General features: G+C 44.7%; 1 protein-coding gene across 1 annotated transcript in view; it reads right to left on the bottom strand.

Moving 5' to 3' along the window:
- MED27 (mediator complex subunit 27) overlaps positions 1–4582 on the bottom strand; it is a 216726-nt gene extending 212144 nt beyond the window's left edge. The window contains exons 1-2 of the mRNA XM_005687280.1: positions 4339–4582; positions 1640–1784 (exon numbers count right to left, since the gene is read on the bottom strand). Coding sequence (XP_005687337.1) covers positions 1640–1784; positions 4339–4541 — 348 coding nt within the window. The 5' untranslated portion in view covers positions 4542–4582. The remainder of the gene's footprint in view (positions 1–1639; positions 1785–4338) is intronic.

Raw genomic sequence — 20871 nt, forward strand, 5'->3', positions numbered from 1 at the left:
CCAATGAACACCCAGGACTCATCTCCTTGCAGTCCAAGGGACTCTCAAGAGTCTTCTCCAATGCCACAGTTCAAAAGCATCAATTCTTCAGCGCTCAGCTTTCTTCACAGTCCAACTCTCACATCCATACATGACCACTGGAAAAACCACAGCCTTGACTAGATGGGCCTTTGTTGGCAAAGTAATGTCTCTGCTTTTGAATATGCTATCTAGGTTGGTCATAACTTTCCTCCCAAGGAGTAAGCGTCTTTTAATTTCATGGCTGCAGTCACCATCTGCAGTGATTTTAGAGCCCCCAAAAAGAAAGTCTCTCACTGTTTCCCCATCTATTTCCCATGAAGTAATGGGACCAGATGCCATGATCTTTGTTTTCTGAATGTTGAGCTTTAAGCCAACTTTTTCACTCTCCTCTTTCACTTTCATCAAGAGGCTTTTTAGTTCCTCTTCACCTTCTGCCATAAGGGTGGTGTCATCTGCATATCTGAGGTTATTGATATTTCTCCCAGCAATCTTGATTCCAGCTTGTGCTTCTTCCAGCCCAGCGTTTCTCATGATGTACTCTGCATAGAAGTTAAATAAGCAGGGTGACAATATACAGCCTTGACGTACTCCTTTTCCTATTTGGAACCAGTCTGCTGTTCCATGTCCAGTTCTAACTGTTGCTTCCTGACCTGCCTACAGATTTCTCAAGAGGCAGGTCAGGTGGTCTGGTATTCCCATCTCTTTCAGAATTGTCCACTCTTTATTGTGATCCACATAGTCAAAGGCTTTGGCATAGTCAATAAAGCAGAAATAGTGTTTTTCTGGAACACCCTTGCTTTTTCCATGATCCAGCGGATGTTGGCAATTTGATCTCTGGTTCCTCTGCCTTTTCTGAAACTAGCTTGAACATCTGGAAGTTCGTGGTTCACGTATTGCTGAAGCCTGGCTTGGAGACTTTTGAGCATTACTTTACTAGCGTGTGAGATGAGTGCAATTGTGCGGTAGTTTGAGCATTCTTTGGCATTACCTTTTTTGGGGATTGGAATGAAAACTGACCTTTTCCAGTCCTGTGGCCACTGCTGAGTTTCCCAAATTTGCTGGCATATTGAGTGCAGCACTTTCTTCAATTTAAAAAAACAGATGAAAAAAAGGACAGTAAGAGTGATTTACCAAACAGTCCTCTAGAGATGTTCCATCAACAATGGGGAAAGCAGGCCAAGCAACAAAAACCAAGTGAGCAGCTGCACTCACAGACCACCAGTCCTTCACTTCCTGGGAGTCAGGAACCCCTCTGAGAATCTGATGAAAGCTAGGAAGTCCTTCCCAGAGAACGCACACACACACACAGCACGACACTTTGCGTGTGATTTCACGGGGTTCATAAAAACTGCTTCCTAACCCAGTTTCCAGGTTAAACACATCCGAGTTTGAACTTTTTAAAAAATGTAATTACCTGAGCATCATGATTAATTTCTGAGACTTCAGAGGACTATATAATCTCTCCCAGGGACAGTCTAAAACTTCCAACTCTCTAACGCCATGCCAAATCAAGAACAAAAAATGGAAAGAAAAACTTACCCTCACTTTCTGCCTTTATGAAATGTAAGAAAGCTTGCTTTTTCCTGTATTAGTTTCATTTCTGACACATCTGCCTTACCTTGTTTGACCATTTATATGCCTGGAGGAGCTGACTGTACAGAGGGGTTTTGTCCTGCACGGGATCCAGACTTAACAGCCCACTGTTGTGGAGAGGATGGTTCTCAGAAGGCTTCCCCACCAAGTTGCTCAGACGTTCCAGCTCACTGAAAAGCAAACAGACGCAGCAAGTAAACCTGAGTCCACTAAAACTCCAGTTCTTAGCCTACTATATTGGTCCAAGACTGTTCTTCAAACTGCTCATCATAAATTTAAGTCCCTTAAGAAGAAATACTTTCTGAAAAGAAGACAAGGGCCAGGAGCTTCCCTAGTGGTCCAGTGCTCAAGAACCTGTCTTGCAATGTGGGGGACACGGGTTCAATCCCTGGTCAGGGAACTAAGATCCCACATGCCGAGGAGCAATTAAACCCATGCACAACAACTGAGCCTGAGCGTCCCAGAGCCTGAGCACCAAATGGAAGGTCCGAGTGCTGCAATGAAAGACCCCACACGATGGAACAAAGATCCCAAGTAAATAAATATTAAAAAGAAGATGACTAGAGCCACTTGAGAGAACCCCTAGCTAGGGGCTTATCCCATTTTACAACTGAGCTCTCTGGCACCATTCCAGAGGAGACCAAGAGTTAAGAGCAATGAAATCAACAGGACTCCTAAAATCAGGATTGAACAACTCAAATCATTCTTTGCAAGGTGGGGGGAGAAGAGGGCCTTCTGGAATTTCAAAATGTGGTATAACACTGCTTCTCACTAAGAGAGTTTTCAGATCCACATACAGATCATTCTATTTGGCAGTACAGCAAGTACCTGAATAAATGATGATTATTTACCATTCACACAGAGATAGATTTGTACCTGGTGCTTCACAGATGGTAAAACTTAACAAAACAAAAAAGAGATAATATAAACAAATGGGAAGACACCATGGAGGGGGCTGTGTCAAACAAACATACTTCAGTACAGCAAGAAAAAAAAAAAAAACCCTAGAGCAGCTTGGGAAAGAGAGCCAACAGCAAAAGCACATTCAGGAGCATGTGCTGAGGGGCCAGTCCCAGACTGTCAACAAAAGGTCATAGGAACAGCTTCTCATGCCACGCTCATCTTGGGCTCTCTAGCCTCCTTCCTCTTCGCACTGCTGTCCACAGATTTATGAAGACAATGGGGTGAGATTAACATGCTTATTAAGCTTTCTACAATGCTGACAGGTTTCAACACCCTGCACATTACCAAGGAAAGCCCACCAAAGAGGAGAAGAAAGAAAGGCAAAAACCACCAGCACCCAGACTCAGGCAGGGCAAGCATTAACTGGAACTTCACCAGAGAACAGAAAGTAAGTGTGGGAGTGAGGAGGGGGTGTGACCTCCTGGCTCTCCCCCAGAACAAGATTGGCAACTTACTTACAGGAAAAAATAAATAAATAAAAAGAGGCTCCCATCATTTGGTTACCACCTCCTCTTCCATTCTACCTCCTCCTCCATTCTACCTCCTCCTTCCATCTGGTTACTAAGGAGACCAAGTTGAGGAGATTAAAAAAAAAAAAAAAAAAACCAGCCACTCCAGAAATTATAGGACGAGTAGCTCACCCAATGCTTTCACCTGCTAAGGTCAGTTTTCAGAAGTAAAAGACAAAAACCCTGCAATTCTAACCTCCCTAAGAGGGTCTGACCCTCACAAGGATGGGAGGGCACACGACCAGGACCTATTAAAAATTGCCTATTAAGTACCAGGCATTTTACAAGCACCCTCTCACTTCATGTCACTGATAAAGTAGAAGTTGACTTGTTAAGAAAGAGACAAGAAATATACAATCCTTAACCCTGAAGAACACCAAATTAGCTTTTGTTGGGAGGCCCGGGGTGGGGTCGTGGGGATGAGGTGTTTAAGCAGAAGTCATAAGCCTGTGATGAGGTCTCTTTTGAGGCAGGAACTTAACAGAAGCAGTGAGAGTGGGGGTGAAAGTAGTGATCAGGTGGTTAGGGGGTGGGGTAGGAGAAAAGAGAAAGGAATAAAGCCGTTTCATCATGCTTTGGGGTGGGGTAGGGACTGGAACTGATGAATTCCAGGTTCAGGGAGGAAAGATAAGATAAAGATAAAAGTCGCTCAGTCGTGTCCGACTCTTTGCGACCCGTGGACCGTAGCCCACCAAGCTCCTCCGTCCATGGGATTCTCCAGGCAAGAATACTGGAGCGGGTTGCCATTTCCTTCTCCAGGGGATCTTCCCGACCCAGGAGTCGAACTCAGGTCTCCCACATTGCAGGCAGACGCTTTAACCTCTTCACAACCAGGGAAGCCCAACCTGTGGTCAACTAGGTGGAACACACTTGACTCTGGGGCAGCGTTGAACAGGTCCTTTTTGGTACTATTTGATCAGACGTGGTGGAGCCCAGAGGGCCCACAGGTGGGAACCCTGACGAGCCGAGAAGACGAGTGGAAGTTCATGGGAAGAGCACGTCCCTTCGCGAGGAATGGAAGGGCCACAGAGGTGGTCCTGGGTGGCGGGAGTCAGCCAACAGCAGGACGCCAAGAGAAGGGAGACGAGAAAGCGGGGGTGGAAGATGAGGAGGCCCTGAGGGGCAGGGAGAGGCCTAGAGAGGAGAGAGAGGGAGCAACGAAAAGAAAGAGCAGCCCGTGACTAAGGAGACTCCCGCGGGGGTGGATCAGGGTAGGAGGTCGTGACCCGCGGCCCCTTCAGCCGGTACCTACTTGAGGTCCCGGTTGACCGAATGCAAGTTGTCCTGGAAGTGCGCGATGAAGGCCTTCTCCCGGCCCTCCAGCGTCTCTTTGTTCCGCATGCCATCCTTCAGGCAGTCGAACACCCTGCTCACGCTAGAGCGGAGCGCCTGAATGGCACTAATGGCCTGGGCAAAGGCCTCCAGATTGACACCAACACTTAGCACGTCCGCCATGTTGCCGCCGCCACAACCGGCTCTTCAAAACCGGCGAGCAAAAAGACGCGCCCGCTGATGACGCAAGCGCTCGGAGGACTCTGGGAAATGTAGTTCTCGCGGGACCGGACTGTCCGGGAGGTTTGTGAGGCCACCCTGGGAGCGAGGATTTCCACTTTAAAGGAACGCGTGGACAGGAACGCGATTACCTGAATTTAGGGAAGTCGGGCTGCGCTCTCGGCTTTCTTCATGGTAACAAGGAAATATAGAAAGTTCCCTCACTTCCCCAAACTTGCACTCTTGGGAGTCATATGGAAATGAATTGCTCAGAGCAATAAAGGGTCCGTGGTGTAAAGGAATGAATAAAATTCTTCCATGTTCGTAAATCAATGGGGGAGAAGGGAAATTTCTTCCCTTCAGTAGAATGCCAGCTAATAAATGCGGAATGAATGATGGAAAGAAAATTACTGCTTGGCAACTGGTAGATTAATTATTGATTCATATAGGAACTGAAGAATGCTAGGGGGTGAAAAGGTGAGGAATAGCAGCATGGTTATATAGTCTCAACGTAGCATCCCTCAAGAAACTCGCTAATTAAGAAGGAAAAAATAATAATCCAGAAGTTTCCGTTCTGGCTATATAATCAAAAGAAGGAAAAGTAGGGTCTGGAAAAGGTATTCGTTATTTGTACGCCCAAGGTTGCAGCAGCATTATCCACAAGAGCCAAAAGGTGGAGGCAACCCAAGTGTCCATCCTGGAATGAGTTCATTAACGTGGCATATTCACACAAGGGAACGTTTATTCAGTCTTAAAAAGGAAGGACGTTCTGACACGTGGTACAGTGGGGGTGAGGGCATCTCCACTGGCTCAGCAGTAAGGAATCCACCTGCAATGCAGCAGACATGGGAGACTCTGGTTTGGTCCCTGGGTTGGGAAGATCCCCTGGAGGAGGGCATGGGAACCCACTCCAGTATTCTTCCCTGGAGACTCTCATGGGCAGAGGAGCGTGGGGGGCTGCAGTCCATAGGGTCACAAAGAATGGGACACGACGGAAGCCACTGAGCACACACGACGTATAACATGGGTGAAGCTTAAAGATGTTACGCTAGGTGAAATGAGTCAGACTCAAAATGATAAACACTGTATCATTCCACTCAAATTCACAGAAACAGAGAGTACGATAGTGGTTGCCGGGAGCTGTGGGAGAGGGAAGGGGAAATCGTTGTTCAGAGGGCATAATTTCCATTTGGGAAGATGAAAACATTCTGTGCGTGGTGGTGGCAGTTGCCTAGCAGTGAGAATGGACTTAATGCTACGGGACTGGGCACTTCAAATGGTTAAAATGGTAATTTTAGGTTATATATATTTTATCACAAAGTCTTTTAATTCAATAATGTCAGTGAGGGGGTGGGTAGGGAATAGTAACTTCACAGTGAAGAAACCTGGCTGACACCACACTGAGAGGAGATCAAGGTCAAATCACCAGTATAGGACAACCCACCCCCTGATGTGAGGCACAGATCGCAACATGACTTCTGTGATGTTCCTGCCAAAAAATGCAAACCCTGAATCTGCTCAGGACGTCTGACAAACTCAGAGACGTTAATAGACCCGTAAGAAAGAAAGGTGTTTGATTGCCTTGGGTTTATAGAGTTTCATTTTCTACCTTACCTTTTTAGTGTGGCCATTTATAGTGTTTCCTAAGGGAAAGGGGCAGAGATAGCAGGAAATGTCTAGGTGTGGAATTGTAAACAATTCATTAAATTTCACTGAGCCTCAGTTTTCTCATCTGTAAATTAGGTCTAGTAATCATGCACGCATGTATGCATGCCAAGGTGCTTCAGTCGTGTCTGACTCTTTACAACACTATGGACTATATCCCACCAGACTCCTCTGCCCATGGGATTCTCTAGGCAAGAATACTCGTATGGGTTGCCATGCCTTCCTCCAGGGGATCTTCCTGAACCAGGGATCAAACCCATGTCTCTGGCATCTCCTGCTTTGATAAGTGGGTTCTTTACCACTCACGCCACCTGGGAGGCCCCTAGTAATAGTACCTATCTTTATAAAATAGCTGTGGGGTTTATAACACCTTGCAGGCAAAGCTTTTGAAATATTGCTCAGCCTATAATAAACGCTCAGAAGATCTTAACTGTGAGGAGGATGTGCTGAGAAAGTTTCCGATGGGAAACTTGAGGAGTCTTTGCATAGAATCAAGCAAGGATCAGCAAGGGTTCTATTCAAACTGTCTATAATTACATCACCCTGTTGCCAAGAACTTGTCAGTGAACTATGTCCTATAGTTTGCTATTTTAAATGGTCTTTTTAAAAGTCTCTTTTGGGGAGTTGTTTTTGTTTTTTAAGATATTTGCAGAAGATACTATTTAACTTTACCAAAGTGAAGAAAAATATCTGTGTCTGTTGGCTGGTTTTGGTTATGGCTTCAGTTTATTCATCCTTTCCAGGGGAAGAGTAGAGAAGGCAAACCCCATATCATGTTTTGACACAATGCCAAAGAAAGGCAATGCCAAAGAATACTCAAACTACAACACAACTGCACTAATCTCACACGCTAGCAAAGTAATGCTCAAAATTCTCCAAGGCAGGCTTCAACAGTACGTGAACCGTGAAATTCCAGATGTTCAAGCTGAATTTAGAAAAGGCAGAGGAACCAGACATCAAATTACCAACATCCATCGGATCATAGAAAAAACAAGAGAGTTCCAGAAAAACATCTACTTCTGCTTTATTGACTACGTCAAAACCTTTGACTTTGTGGATCACACCAAACTGTGGAAAATTCTTCAAGAGTTTGGAATACCAGACCACCTTACCTGCCTCCTGAGAAATCTGTATGCAGGTCAAGAAGCAACAGTTAGAACCAGACATGGAACAACAGACTGGTTCCAATATTGGGAAAGGAGTACGTCAAGGCTGTGTATTGTCACTCTGCTTATTTAACTTATATGCAGAGTACATCATGAGAAATACCAGGCTGGATGAAGCACAAGCTGGAATCAGGATTGCTGGGGGAAATATCAATAACCTCAGATAGGCAGATGACACCACCCTATGGCAGAAAGCAAAGAAGAACTAAAGAGCCTCTTGATGAAAGTGAAAGAGGAGAGTGAAAAAGTTGGCTTAAAACTCAACATTCAGAAAACAAAGATCATGGCATCACTTCACGGCAAACAGATGGGAAAACAATGGAAACAGTGACAGATTTTATTTTGGGGGGCTCCAAAATCACTGCAGATGGTGACTGCAGCCATGAAATGAAAAGTCACTTGCTCCGTGAAAGAAATCTATGACCAGCCTAGACAGCATATTAAAAAGCAGAGACATCACTTTGCCAACAAAGATCCATCTAGTCAAAGCTATGGTTTTTCCAGCACTCATGTGTGGATATGAGAGTTGGATTATAAAGAAAGCTGAGCACCAAACAACTGATGCTTTTGAACTGTGGTGTTGGAGAAGACTCTTGAGAGTCCCTTGGACAGCAAGGAAATCGAACTAGTCAATCCTAAAGGAAATCAGTCCTGAATATTCATTGGAAAGACTGATGCTGAAGCTGAAACTTCAATACTTTGGCCACCGGACGGGAAGAACTGACTCACTGGAAAAGACCCTGGTGCTGGGAAAGATTAAAGGCAGGAAGAGAACAGGATGACAGAGGATGAGCTGGATGGATGACATCCGCCACTCAATGGACATGAGTTTGAGCAAGTTCCGGAAGTTGGTGATGGACAGGGAGGCCTGGCACGCTGCAGTCCATGGGGTCGCAAAGAGTCAGACGACTGAGCGACTGAACTGAATTGAAGTCTTAGAGAAAGAGGTCCTTGCTATGTATTTTTGTCCCAGAGGAGAGGGGAGGTTGAGAACTGTGCCACTCTATTTCTGCCCACACTCATGTGTATCTATAAACATGCGGATTTTTGTTTGGGGTGGGGGGTTTGACTACACCATGCTGTATGTGAGATCTTAGTTCCCTGACCAGGGATGGAACCCCTGTTTCCTGCACTAGGAACATGGCATCTTAACCACTAGACTGCCAGGGAAGTCCCCATAACACAAAGTTTTGCATATAATTTTGGGGGATTCACAGTCCCCACTAAAGCCCAAGAATGAACCTCTGGTTAGAATCATGCACTAAGGCAAACACCACCGGTGTATGGCCGGCAGCTAACTTGTAACTGTCGGCTCGCCAATGCCTTGAGCACAAGAGATGTTGTTCACTCTGTGAGAGCAATGAGTTAACCCAGTATATTATATTTGCTTCCTGGATCCTCTCTCCAAATTATCTCATCTCTTTGTGTACTCAGATACCATCTCTCGCACCTGCTCAGCTGTCCTCCCGCCACCTTTCCCACACAATTAGATTTTCCTTTGTCTCTTTCTCTGATTCAGTGGTTTAGACACTGATTGGTGCAATAAAGTACAAATACACTCTGCTCCCACCGTCATTACTTTTCAGGATCTTTCTCCGGCTCCCCTCTTCTGGGAAACTCAGAAATTGATCAGTGGAAATACACATTTCCCCTGAACCTTGTAAGGAGTCTATCATCACGTCAACAACAAACTTTTCATTTTGGAAAGGAATGGACAGAGCTCCTCTGAGGTGTTGTAAATTCTTGAGCGTGTTGACACATATATGCTTGCATCTGTGTGTGTGCTTGTGGAATAGAAATCATTTTAAAGGAGTTCATTTCAAGAAATATCAGATTTTAATTATTATGATGTTATGTTTGGCTAAAAGGCAGCACCCTGCTACTAATATCTTCCAAAATGAAAAAGTCATTAGCTTGGTGCTAGCAGCTCAAGAGTATTAGAATGAGCAATCAGAATTAAAGTTGTCAGGATTTAATTAAAATAGGCTGCAACACCCATCATATTCAGAGAGCATGTGCTAAGCATTCAGACTGAGAAAGCACCCTCCTCAATTAATAATTATTAAGGATTCACTGGACACAGAACACTGCATTGGAGGGGTGTGCAGAAAGTCACCAGATAGCTTTAAATCCAAATTTTCCCTGGATAAGCCACCTCAGAACTGAGCCACCTGTCGTTATCAACGTGGCACAGTGCTTAAGACCTTGGGGTGGCCCTGAGGATTATGGTGAGACAGCCCACGGTTCTGGGAACATGGTAGGCATTCAAGTTAGTCACTCAGCAAATATAGACGTTGAATGTACTCGACATTTTGCTAAACAGCTAGGGAGCCAGTGGTAAAACCAGGCCGAGTGTCGCCCGATAAATATCACTGAAAATATCACAAATGTTATGTGTTCCTCCCTGCTCACCTGCTTAAGACTCACGGCATCAGTCATCTTTTAAATTGCTTGGAACCAAGTTTGTTATGATCAGTTTGAGCACGTATAGTAAAGAATCCCCTTTGGTCTCTTCTGAACCCGCTCCTATTTTCCTCTATTTCCTGCCTCTCACAACCTTGACCCAATGATGGTGATGACGCTAGTGACGATGGTGACCCAAATGATCCCAGGGACAAAGAAGAGTCCTGAAGGTCAGGAAGTCAACCCAGGCTGGCGGCTCAGCCCCACTGGGGTCTCTCAGGCAAATGGGTGAACCCTTCTGAACCTCGGTTCTTGCTTTCAGAGGATAAGGAAGAGGGTGGCCCCCAGAGCTAACCATCAGGAGTGTAAGATCAGAGAACGATACAATGCCCAATGCGTCCGCGCTCGGTTGTGTCCAACTCTTTGTGACCCCGTGGACCACAGCCCACCGGGCTCCTTGGTCGGTGGGGTTTCCCGGACAAGGATACTGGAGTGGGTTGCCGTTTCCTCTTGCAGGGAATCTTCCCGACTCAGGGATCAAACCTGTGTCTCTTGCGTTTCCTGTATTGGCAGGCAGACTCTTGGGAAGCCCTAAGATTAAAGGAATTTGCTATTAATTCAAGAGGAGGAAAACAGGGACTTCCCTGCTTGTCTAGTGTTTGAGAATCCTTCTGCCAGTAGGGGACACAGGTTCGATCCCTGGTCTGGAAAGACTCCACATGCGTTGGGGCAACTAAGTCATGAACCACAGCTGCTGAAGCCCACGTGCCCTAGAAGCCGTGCTCCACAAGAGAAGCCGCCTCAGCGAGAAGCCTGAGCACCACAGCTCGAGAGGAGCCCCCACTTGCCGCAAATAAAGAAAGCCCGTGTGCAGCAATGAAGACCCAGCACGGCCAAAAACAGAACAATAAATTGTATTTTTTTTAAGTTTTTTTATTTTAAAGATGGGGAAAATGGGAGAGGATCATTTGCCTTTAATGCTGATCACAACCACTGGGCCAGGATTCCTGTGCTGCCAATGCATTCATTTACCCAGCGACATCCACCCAATAAATGGATTAAATGAGGATCAGAACAGAACATATTCCTGTCTTGTGGTGTCCGCTCACAGCCCAGCAGGGAGGACAATCACAGGGGGACATGAAATGCAGTGGAGGCCAAGCCTGCCCGGGTGACCAGGTGCAGTCGGGGTGGGGGAGGCACAGAGGTAAGAGAGTTCAGTGGACAGCATGGAGGTGTGATGTGATTAGATCTGCGTGTTTCTGAAAGTTCACATTCTAGCTGCAGAAGTGTCCAACCTAGAGGCAGAGAGACTAGAAAGCCAGGAGGACCTCCACCTGCAGAACAACCAACAAAGGACCACAAGCAAGCCATTTTCTTCCCATCCCAGGAAGCCAGGCGGTGTTCTAAATATTTCAGTGAATTATTGATTGCCCATCCAGATGCTCACTTAATCAACCACCGAGCATGTTGTTAGGGGCCTCTGCTTTCTGCCATGTTCATACGTAATTAAGTACAAAACATCCCGGGGATGGACCCTTTTACCAACACATTAGGCTGAATCACAGTAGAACAAAACATAAGTTGCTTGTGCAGCCTTGACCGCAGCCCTTCTGAGGGAGGAACTGCCTTCTAATTCCATTACTGTGTTATGTGGATGGTGCATTTTAATTAAGAGGGACCGTGGATGGCCAGCAGCAGAAGCTACCAACCTAGGAACCCTCACCCAAAACCTGAGGGCAGAGGGCAGGTGCCAAGCTTGTGGGCTTCCAGGGGAAGCCAAGGTGTGGGGCAGCCATGGAAGCAAAAGAATCTGTCTCAGCAACTCTCCTTTAGGCCCCCCCTCCTCCTCCCCACGCCCTCCTCCAGCTCCATGTCCCCGCCTCCGGCTCCTGGTAAGCCTCAGGTGAGACCACACCAAGAAAGCTGACCAAGCAGGTTGCTGACCAAGAAGCAATCCATTCACCTTGGTGATGAAGCCTCATTTTTTTTTTTAATGTATTGCTTTATCTTTCCTAATTACAAATGTAGACTTACTTTGAAATCTTGGAAACTGTAGAAAAAACCTATATAAGAACATGAAGCAAAAAAAAAAAAAGGAACATGAAGCTATGCAAAATTTCACTACTCAACCTTCTGATTACTCACACACATTATTTTACGAAATAAGTCTCTAGGCAAGATTACTGGAGTGGGTTGCCATTCCCTTCTCCAGAGGATCTTCTCAACCCAGGGATCAAACCCAGGTCTCTCACTTTGCAGGCAGAGTCTTTACCATCTGAGCCACCATTTTTCACAACAGAGCCTAAATATCTTTCCCTATCATAAAATAGTCTTGAAAAATGTTTTAATTATTGCCAAGGATCCCATTTGATGGTTTAACATAATTTATTGAGGAGCCTGGCATGCTGCAGTCCATGGCGTGGCAAAGAGTCAGACACACCTTAGTAACTAAACAACAGCAATAACAAGTGGATCCCCCGTTGTTGACCATCTGGGTTTTTCCACCTGAAACACTACAGCAGTGGACATCCCAACTTGTTAATTTGTGTGTATAAAGTGCACACATTCCTTGCAACTGATGTTTGTTCACCATTTGGCTGCAAATTCCTTCCCCTGTTTGGGGAATAATGTTGGGTTGGCCAAAAAGTTCGTTTGGGTTTTTCTGTAAAATCTTAGGGAATAGGTGCAGAGGAGAACCAGGAGACCAGCTTCCACTGCGCTGGCATCACCAGTCCATTCTTGGGAGGCAGTGGCAGGGCAGAAGTGGAAGGAGCACAAGCTTTGGAGGACAGAGAGACAGGTGTGCTGGTCCCCACTACGCCGCTTACGAGTGATCCCATTAGAGAATGCTTGGCTGCCACTAACAATTACGGAGAAAGCTAAAGAAAGTTCAAAGAGTGGTGGGCTTGATAAGTGGTCTGGGAGTGGTATGGGTCCCAGAGCTGGATGGCACTGATGGGTGCCCAGCGATGGGGATGCACTCAACACTGCTGTACACTATAAAAAGGCTGAGATAGTCAACCTTATGTTATGTGTATCTTATCACATAAAATTGTTGTAGCAACAATTGTTGTACAGCAATAGGTTTTAACCCAATACACCCAAAGTATGATCATTTTACCATTAACATTACTAATGAGATCATTTACATTCTTTTTTGCCTACTACATTTTTGAAATTTTTTGCAGGTAGCTAGTGGATATACTAGAGGCTTCCCTGGTGGCTCAGTGGTAAAGAACCTACCTGTAATGCAGGAGACGTGGGTTCGATCCCTGGACCAAAATGGCAACCCACTCCAATATTCTTGCCTGGAAAATTCCACGGATAGAGGAGCCTGGAGGGCAGTTCATGGGGTTGCAAAGGGTCAGACAAGACTGAGAGACAGAGCCCAGCGGTTATAGTATTTTACAGCAGAGCCCTAAAAGAGAGGTGGGCAAGAGAGAGCCACAAGTGGGAGACAGAGGATGGGCCAGCCAGCTTGACCCTCGCTTGGGTTCATTCACCTCCCTGAGCTGGAGGATGGAACAGGGGTGGTGTCCCTTGCGATTGATGCAAGAATCATGTTCGTTGATATGTAGAAAGCCCCAGTAAACTGTCTGGCACACAATAGCTGCTCCTGTAAATAGTAGTAATTGCTATTCATGTTCTCATGTATCCATGGAGAATGGAGATAACAATTAAAAAGGACATTATGCAAACTGTTCCTTTAAATATTTGTAAGACACCAAAGGAAATTTGAATAAATTTTTTGGGTTTTTTGAAAGGGTCATACTGAAATATTTCTGGGGATGATGATATAATTTATGAGTTTCACTTCTCAATAATATGGAGGGACAGAAGTAAGTAAGTGGGGGGAAAGGGTGAGAGAAGATTGACTGCCAGCTGATAATTATTGAAGCTGGTGATGAGTTTGTGTGTTTCACTATACTATATGATATTTTCCAAAAGGAAAAAAAAATTTTTAAGGATATTATGTGTGTGTTGAACATGCCTTGCAGTTTTCAGATTCTAGGTCTTTTTGTTTTTTTAAAGACTTGTTGGTTTTGGTGACAGCCTGGTAGAAATAAATGATCTAAGTGGCTTCTTGGACAGCAGAAGCAGCCATCACACTGTCCACTGTGATTGATGGTCATTGCTGGAATGGAAGAAGACAGCCTGGTGTGGCCAACAGTCACTTTATTCCTTATGCGTAATTTCCCCGAGAAAGAGACTTCTGTTTTCTCTCCACTCGAAAGGTGATGCCTTATGTTATCTGATGTTATGTTGTCTTATGTTATCTCATGTGAGTTGAAGGCTATCTAAATGGTAATTGACTCTATTCAACTGCTTTATTTCCAGGTGAGTTTTGGGGTTTTCTTTTTTTCATAATTGATTTGAATCTGTAAGAGCTAACTATAGTAATCACTTTTGTTGAATGTTCAATTACTGAAAGGTGAGGGAAATTTTCTCTTTTTAAATAACAGCATCATTGAAATATAATGCACATACTTTAAAATTCACCTTTAAAAGTGTTTTTAGCATATTAACAAAGTTGCACAACCGTCCCTGCTATCTAATTCCAGAACATTTTTTGTTCCTCTTAGTCCCTGGAAGACACTAATTACTTTCTGTCTCTATGGGATTTGCCTGCTCTGAAAATTTCACAGGTATGGAATCGTACGATATATGGTCTTTTGTGTCTGGCGTCTTTCACTCAGCATAGTGTTTCCAAGACTTGCTTATGTTGTACCATGGGGTTAGTCGCTCAGTAGTGTCTGACTGTTTGCAATGCCACGGACAGTAGCCTGCCAGACTCCTCTGTCCATGGGATTTCCCAGGCAAAAATACTGGAGTGGGTTGCCATTTCCTCCTCCAAGGGATTTTCACGACCCAGGGGTTGAACCCACATCTCTTGTGTCTCTTGAATTGGCAGGTAGACTCTTTACCACTGTGTCACCTGGGAAGCCCATTGTAGCGTGCATCAGTACTTCACTCTTTCATGGCCGAAAGCAAAGGGCATACCACGTTTGTTTGTCCATTCAACAGCTGGTGGACATTTGGGTTGTTCCCACTTTTTTGGCTGTAATAAATAACGTTGCTGCAAACATATGTGTGGAAGTTATTGTGTTGGTATATGTCTTCAGTTCTCTTGGATATTGATCTAGGAATGGAATTGCTGGGTCAAGTTCAGTTCAGTTGCTCAGTCATGTTTGACTTTTGTGACCCCATGGACTGCAGCATGCCAGGCTTCCCTGTCCATCACCAACTCCAGAGCCTGCGCAAATTCGTGTCCATCAAGTTGGTGATGCCATGCCATCCAACCATCTCATCCTCTGTTGTCCCTTTCTCCTCCTGCCTTCAATCTTTCCCAGCATCAGGGTCTTTTCAAATAAGTCAGTTCTTCCCATCAGGTGGCCAAAGTATTGGAGTTTCAGCTTCAGCATCAGTCCTTCCAATGAATATTCAGGACTGATTTCCTTTAGGATAGACTGGTTTGATCTCCTTGCAGTCCAAGGGACTCTCAAGAGTCTTCTCCAACACCACAGTTCAAAAGCATCAATTCTTCGGCACTCAGCTTTCTTTATAGTCCAGCTCTCGACTACTGGAAAAACCACGGCTTTCATTAGACAGACCTTTGTTGGCAAAGTAATGTCTCTGCTTTTGAATATGCTGTCTAGGTTGGTCATAGCTTTTCTTCCAAGGAGCAAGCGTCTTTTCATTTCATGGCTGCAGTCACCATCTGCAGTGATATTGGAGCCCAAAAAAATAAAGTCTCTCATTGGTTCCACTGTTTCCCCATCTATTTGCCATGAAATGATGGGACCGGATGCCATGATCTTAGTTTTCTGAATGTTGAACTTTAAGCCAACTTTTTCACTCTCATCTTTCACCTTCATCAAGAGGCTTTTTAGTTCTTCTTCACATTCTGCCATAAGAGTGGTGTCATCTGCATATCTGAGGTTATTGCTATTTCTCCCAGCAATCTTGATTCCAGCTTGTGCTTCATCCAGCCCAGCATTTCGCATGATGTACTCTGCATATAAGTTAAATAGGCAGGGTGATAATATACAGCCTTGACATACTCCTTTCCCAATTTGGAAACAGTCTGTTGTTCCATGTCCAGTTCTAACTGTTGCTTCTTGACCTGCATATAGATTTCTCAGGAGGCAGGTCAGGTGGTCTGGTATTCCCATCTCCTTAAGAATTTTCCACAGTTTGGTGTGATCCCACAGTCAAAGCCTTTAGTCAATAAAGCAGAAGTAGATGTTTTTCTGGAACTCTCTTGCTTTTTCTTGCTGGGTCAAATGTTTCCTTTTTTGAGAAACTGCCAAAGTTTTCCATAGTGGCTGCAACATTTTACATTCTCACCAACAGTGTGTGAGGGTTGTAATTTCTCCACATCTTCATCAACACTTTTTATTGTCTACCTTTTTGATGATAGCCATCCTAGCAGGTGTGAACTGAAATCTCATTGTAGTTTTCATTTGCATTTCTCTGATGACTAATGATGTTGAGCATCTTTTCTTAGGCTTATTGGCCATTTGTATATCTTCTTTGGAGCAGTGTCTATTCAGATCCTTTGTCCATTTTAAACTCCGTCTTTTCACTGTTGCACTTTAAAAGGGTTTTTCAAATTAATTCTGAATGCTATCTGCCGTGATAGTGGACAAAACTGATCACAGAGTAAAAGTTCTTCGAGATAGTCACCATAATAAACCTCATCCAAACTGTTAACCAGCATCCCAGAGTGTACTAGATATGATGAGTTTTTATCATGACTAGCTCCCATCACCAAAATATCCCCAAAACCTTTCCACGAAAGAGAACAGAGGGAAGAAGAGGGTGCCATTCCTTTTAATACCTTGTATTTTCTGGGCACCTACTGGTATCTGGCTGGAGAGATTGCTCTCCAGGAATTGCTCCCAACAGGGGAGATATAAATGCAAGCCAGCTAAAATCCAAACTGCTTTAAGATCAAGGCCATGTGAATGGTGACCCCTGAGTTTGAGAAGAACTTATGGAAGGGAGAGTCACTTTATCTGGGAGGAAAAAGGGCTCCTGAAGGATGTAGCATTCAGGCTAATCCAGTCCTTCTCAAGTCTGGCAGAAGGATATTCTGGGTTTGATATCCATGGACCAATATCTACATATCGATCCTCAAACATTTATTCAATAAATATTGATTAATCAAATATTATAAGCCCAGAGGATTCAACAGGGTACATGGTGAGATAAAGTCTCTACCTTGCAGAGCCTACATTCTAGTAAAGGGAAGTGGGTGGCAAAAAAAAAAAAAAGACTATATCTGTCATATTTCCTGTAGTGAGGGCTGTTAAGTAATATAAAGCAGGATGAATGGACAGAGTGATGAGGAGGCTGTCATTCTGACAGGTTAGTCTGATAAAGAGATCTTTGAGTGGTAACCTGCATGAGCCTAGGGATTGAGCTGGGAAGAGATCTTTTAAAAATGCATTCCTGCAGAAGAGAAGGCAAAGGAGAATTCATAGGTGGTAAGATCACATCCAACCAGTCCATCCTAAATGAAATCAGTCCTGAATATTTGTTGGAAGGACTGATGCTAAAGCTGAAGCTCAATACTCTGGCCGCCTGATGTGAAGAGCTGACTCACTGGAAAAGACCCTGATGCTGAGAAAGGTTGAAGGCAAAAGGAGAAGGGGTTGGCAGAGGATGAGATGGTTGGATGGCATCACCGACTCAATGGACTTGAATCTGAGCAAACTCTGGGAGATAGTGGACAGGGGAGCCTGGAGTCCTGCGGCCCATGTGGTCTCAAAGAGTCAGACATGACTTAATGGCTGAAGAACCAACTGAGAACCTCTGTACCAACAAGGATTTGGTTTTCACCCAAGTCCATACCTCTGAAGAGACCGTACATAGAGGCTGTAGAAGAAATAGAAGGTCTGGGGTTCAAATGAAATAAATTATTGGCCAAATCTGATTTCATAGAGGTTCAAAACATCTTCTCCTTTGTCTCTTTGTCCTCTCCTTTGTAGACAGGTTCCTAAAAAATTGTGATCTTTATTACTGGAGAGAACCCACCCAAGTTCTTAGAGGAGCTGGGTATGTTTTATTTGGAGCAGAGCAGATGAAAGCCAGTGGAAGGTCGTGATGGTGACCTTCAACTCACCTTTGTGTCAACCGTGGGGATGACTCCTGTGTAATCTAGTGGCAATAATGAGAACCAGTTGTAGGGAGGAAGATTTCAACCTAATAATGCAAGGCACTTCCTGCAATTGGGAAGGCAGCAAGTCCATTGACTAAAGATATTACCTGGAGTCTACGTAGGGGATCCCAGGACAGGCTGGTAGCATAGATCAGAACCCCCTTAAAGCTGAAATTCTATAATCACACTGTACTGTCTTCTAGGTAAAAATCAAGACCGTTCATGAATGGGAACCCCATGGAACAACTTAAGGTCATTTACAGTGCTCTTGGAGTCGTTTTCCTGGAGTTGCATGCTGTTAAGGGGGCTTTAATTAAGCTTTCTCCTCCGGGCACAAGCAGCCTGTTTGTGGTGAGTGCAATATGCCATCCCAGAATATGTCAAACTTCATTTGCAAAATATCAGACTGCTGTTTTTTTCCCAGAGCCAATCTGCAGAGTAATACGTTCAATAACTTTTGCTCTTTTTGCTCCCAAAAAGATAGGTCTCTTTTTGGAGTCGATAGCGCAATAAATGCGGAATCTGGTGCAAATTCCAATGGAAAGAAAAGATATTGTTATTTAAAGGCCAAATAACGGCTTAAAATTAGAGTTGTGAAGGCATTGAAAAACACCAGACTTCCCAGATGGCTTGGAGATAATTCACTTTGCACTCAGTCCGTTCACACGCTAAAAAAAATACTTTTGACTCTGTTTCTCCTCAGATTGAAAGTTGGTGCCTGCTTTAAACATATGTGCTTCTCTCTTTAAATTTAGCTCTGAGTCATGTTGTATTACATTAGGAATTCAGCAGGCAGGCACTTGGAAAATGTACATCAATGCGTTTATTTTTAAATTATATAAAAATAAAAATATATATGTTTAAATATATTAGGCTGTATTTTTGCCCAATTTCAAAATGGTTGTTCTCAAGAACAGATTAGATATAAAAAAAAAAAAACAATAATAACAATGATGACACTATGGTTCTGGAACGCTGCCCATTCACGAGGATCCCAAAGCAACTTGACAAATCCTGTTGCTTTTCGCCCTCAGCCCAGCTAAGCGCGGGATTCGTCATTGAAACCTCCGCCTCCACTGTGGACCAGGCAGCTCCCCTAACAGCTGCAGGCTAGCCTAATTAAGATGCTCCCTCCCCTGGAGTGTTAGTTTGCTGGGCAGAAGTCAGCTAGGGGTAGGGACACTCAGAGGGGCAGAGGCAGACAGTCAGTTGGGACGTTTTTAGCCTAGAGGCTGGTCTGATGGGCTGTTGGGCACAGACAGACAATGCTGGGTTCAGATCCTGGCCCCACACCTGCTAATCCATGCATCCTGGGAATAGTGATGGGATGGAGCCTCACTTGTGTCTCGGTTTCCTCATCTGTGAAATGGACAGTGGCTCCCCTTCATGGGGTTGCTGGGAGGACTGCTGAGTGGAATTCATCTGATTTATTTAGTCATTCATGCAGCACGAATTTATTATGACTGAAGGCTAAAGGAGAAGGAGGCGGGCAGAGGATGATATGGTTGGATGGCATCACCGATTCAATGGAATTAATGTGAGCAGACCCTGGGAGATAGTGGAAGACAGGGGAGCCTGGCATGCTGCAGTCCATGGGGTCGCAAAGAGTCAGACACGACTTAGTGACTGAACAACAACAATGGGACAAAGCGGTGAATGGAATGAAGAGACCCATAATCCCGGCCCTCATGGTGCCCGTAGTCCAGCTGGCAGAGAGCCGCTTAAGGAATAATCACAGCCATCACTATTCGATCAGCATGACGACGGACACGGTAGGGAGAGTTTGCCGTGTGGGGTCCATGCTGTTGTGAAGGCTCAGGAGAGCTTCCACGGAGAGGCTAAAGAATGTAAACTGCTGGGTGAGGCCTGGGCGTGCAATAGATGCTCCTCGGTCCTTTTTATGGGACTCCTGCGGCTGCTGTAACAAACCGCTGCAAAGTTAGTGGCTGAAAACAACACACATTTATTCTCTTACAGTTCTGGAGGGCATAAGTCTGAAACGGTTCTCACCTGGCTAAAATCACGGTGTCTGCAGGGCTGTGTTCTTATTGGAGACGAGGTGAGAATCCATCACCTTGTCTTTCCAGCTTCCGGAGGCCCGCACTTTCCGTGGCCCTTTCCTTCATCTTTGTTTGAAACTTTTTATTTTATATTGGAGCATAGCCAATTAACAATGCTGCGGTAGTTTCAGGAGGATCACAAAGGGCTTCAGCCATACATACATATGTATCTGTTCTCCCCCACACTCCCCTCCCAGCCAGGCTGCCTCCTAACATTGAACAGAGTTCCCCGTGCTGTACAGGAGGGCCCCTTCCTTCATCTTTCAAGCACTTTCATGCCAGCCTCTGCTTCCATTTCCACATCTCCACTTTCTGACTTGACCCCCACTTCTGCCTCCCTCTTATAAGGACTCTTGTGATTACACCGGGCCCATCTGATTAATCCAGGGTATTCTCCCTGTTTCAAGATCCCTAACTTAATCACCTTGGCAAAGTCCCTTCTGCCATGTAAGAGAGCACATTCACAGGTTTCAGGGGTTGGGTTGGAGAGGATTATTCTCTCTACCACAATCCATAAAGTTTAATATCCAAAAATAAGAGATCTAGACTAAAAGAACAGAGAATAGAGGGGAGGAAAGTATTATTAAAAAAAGTATACATGGCAGTTTCCCAGGACTGTATGTTTCCAGATTTAAAGAGCCTTCAGAATGCCTAGCACAGAAGCCTATCGAAAGCTTCAAAAGACAGAATGCCGTCCACAAAGGATCGGTGATCAGGCATTGAACCTTTTAACATCATCACTAAAACTTGGAAGACATGGTACAGAACCTTCATAATCCTGAAGGAATAATAATTCCAAGCCCTGAATTTATTAAACATTTTATCCATTAAGC

Source organism: Capra hircus, chromosome 11, assembly GCF_001704415.2.
Source record: "Capra hircus breed San Clemente chromosome 11, ASM170441v1, whole genome shotgun sequence".
NCBI classification, from domain to species: Eukaryota; Metazoa; Chordata; class Mammalia; order Artiodactyla; family Bovidae; genus Capra; species Capra hircus.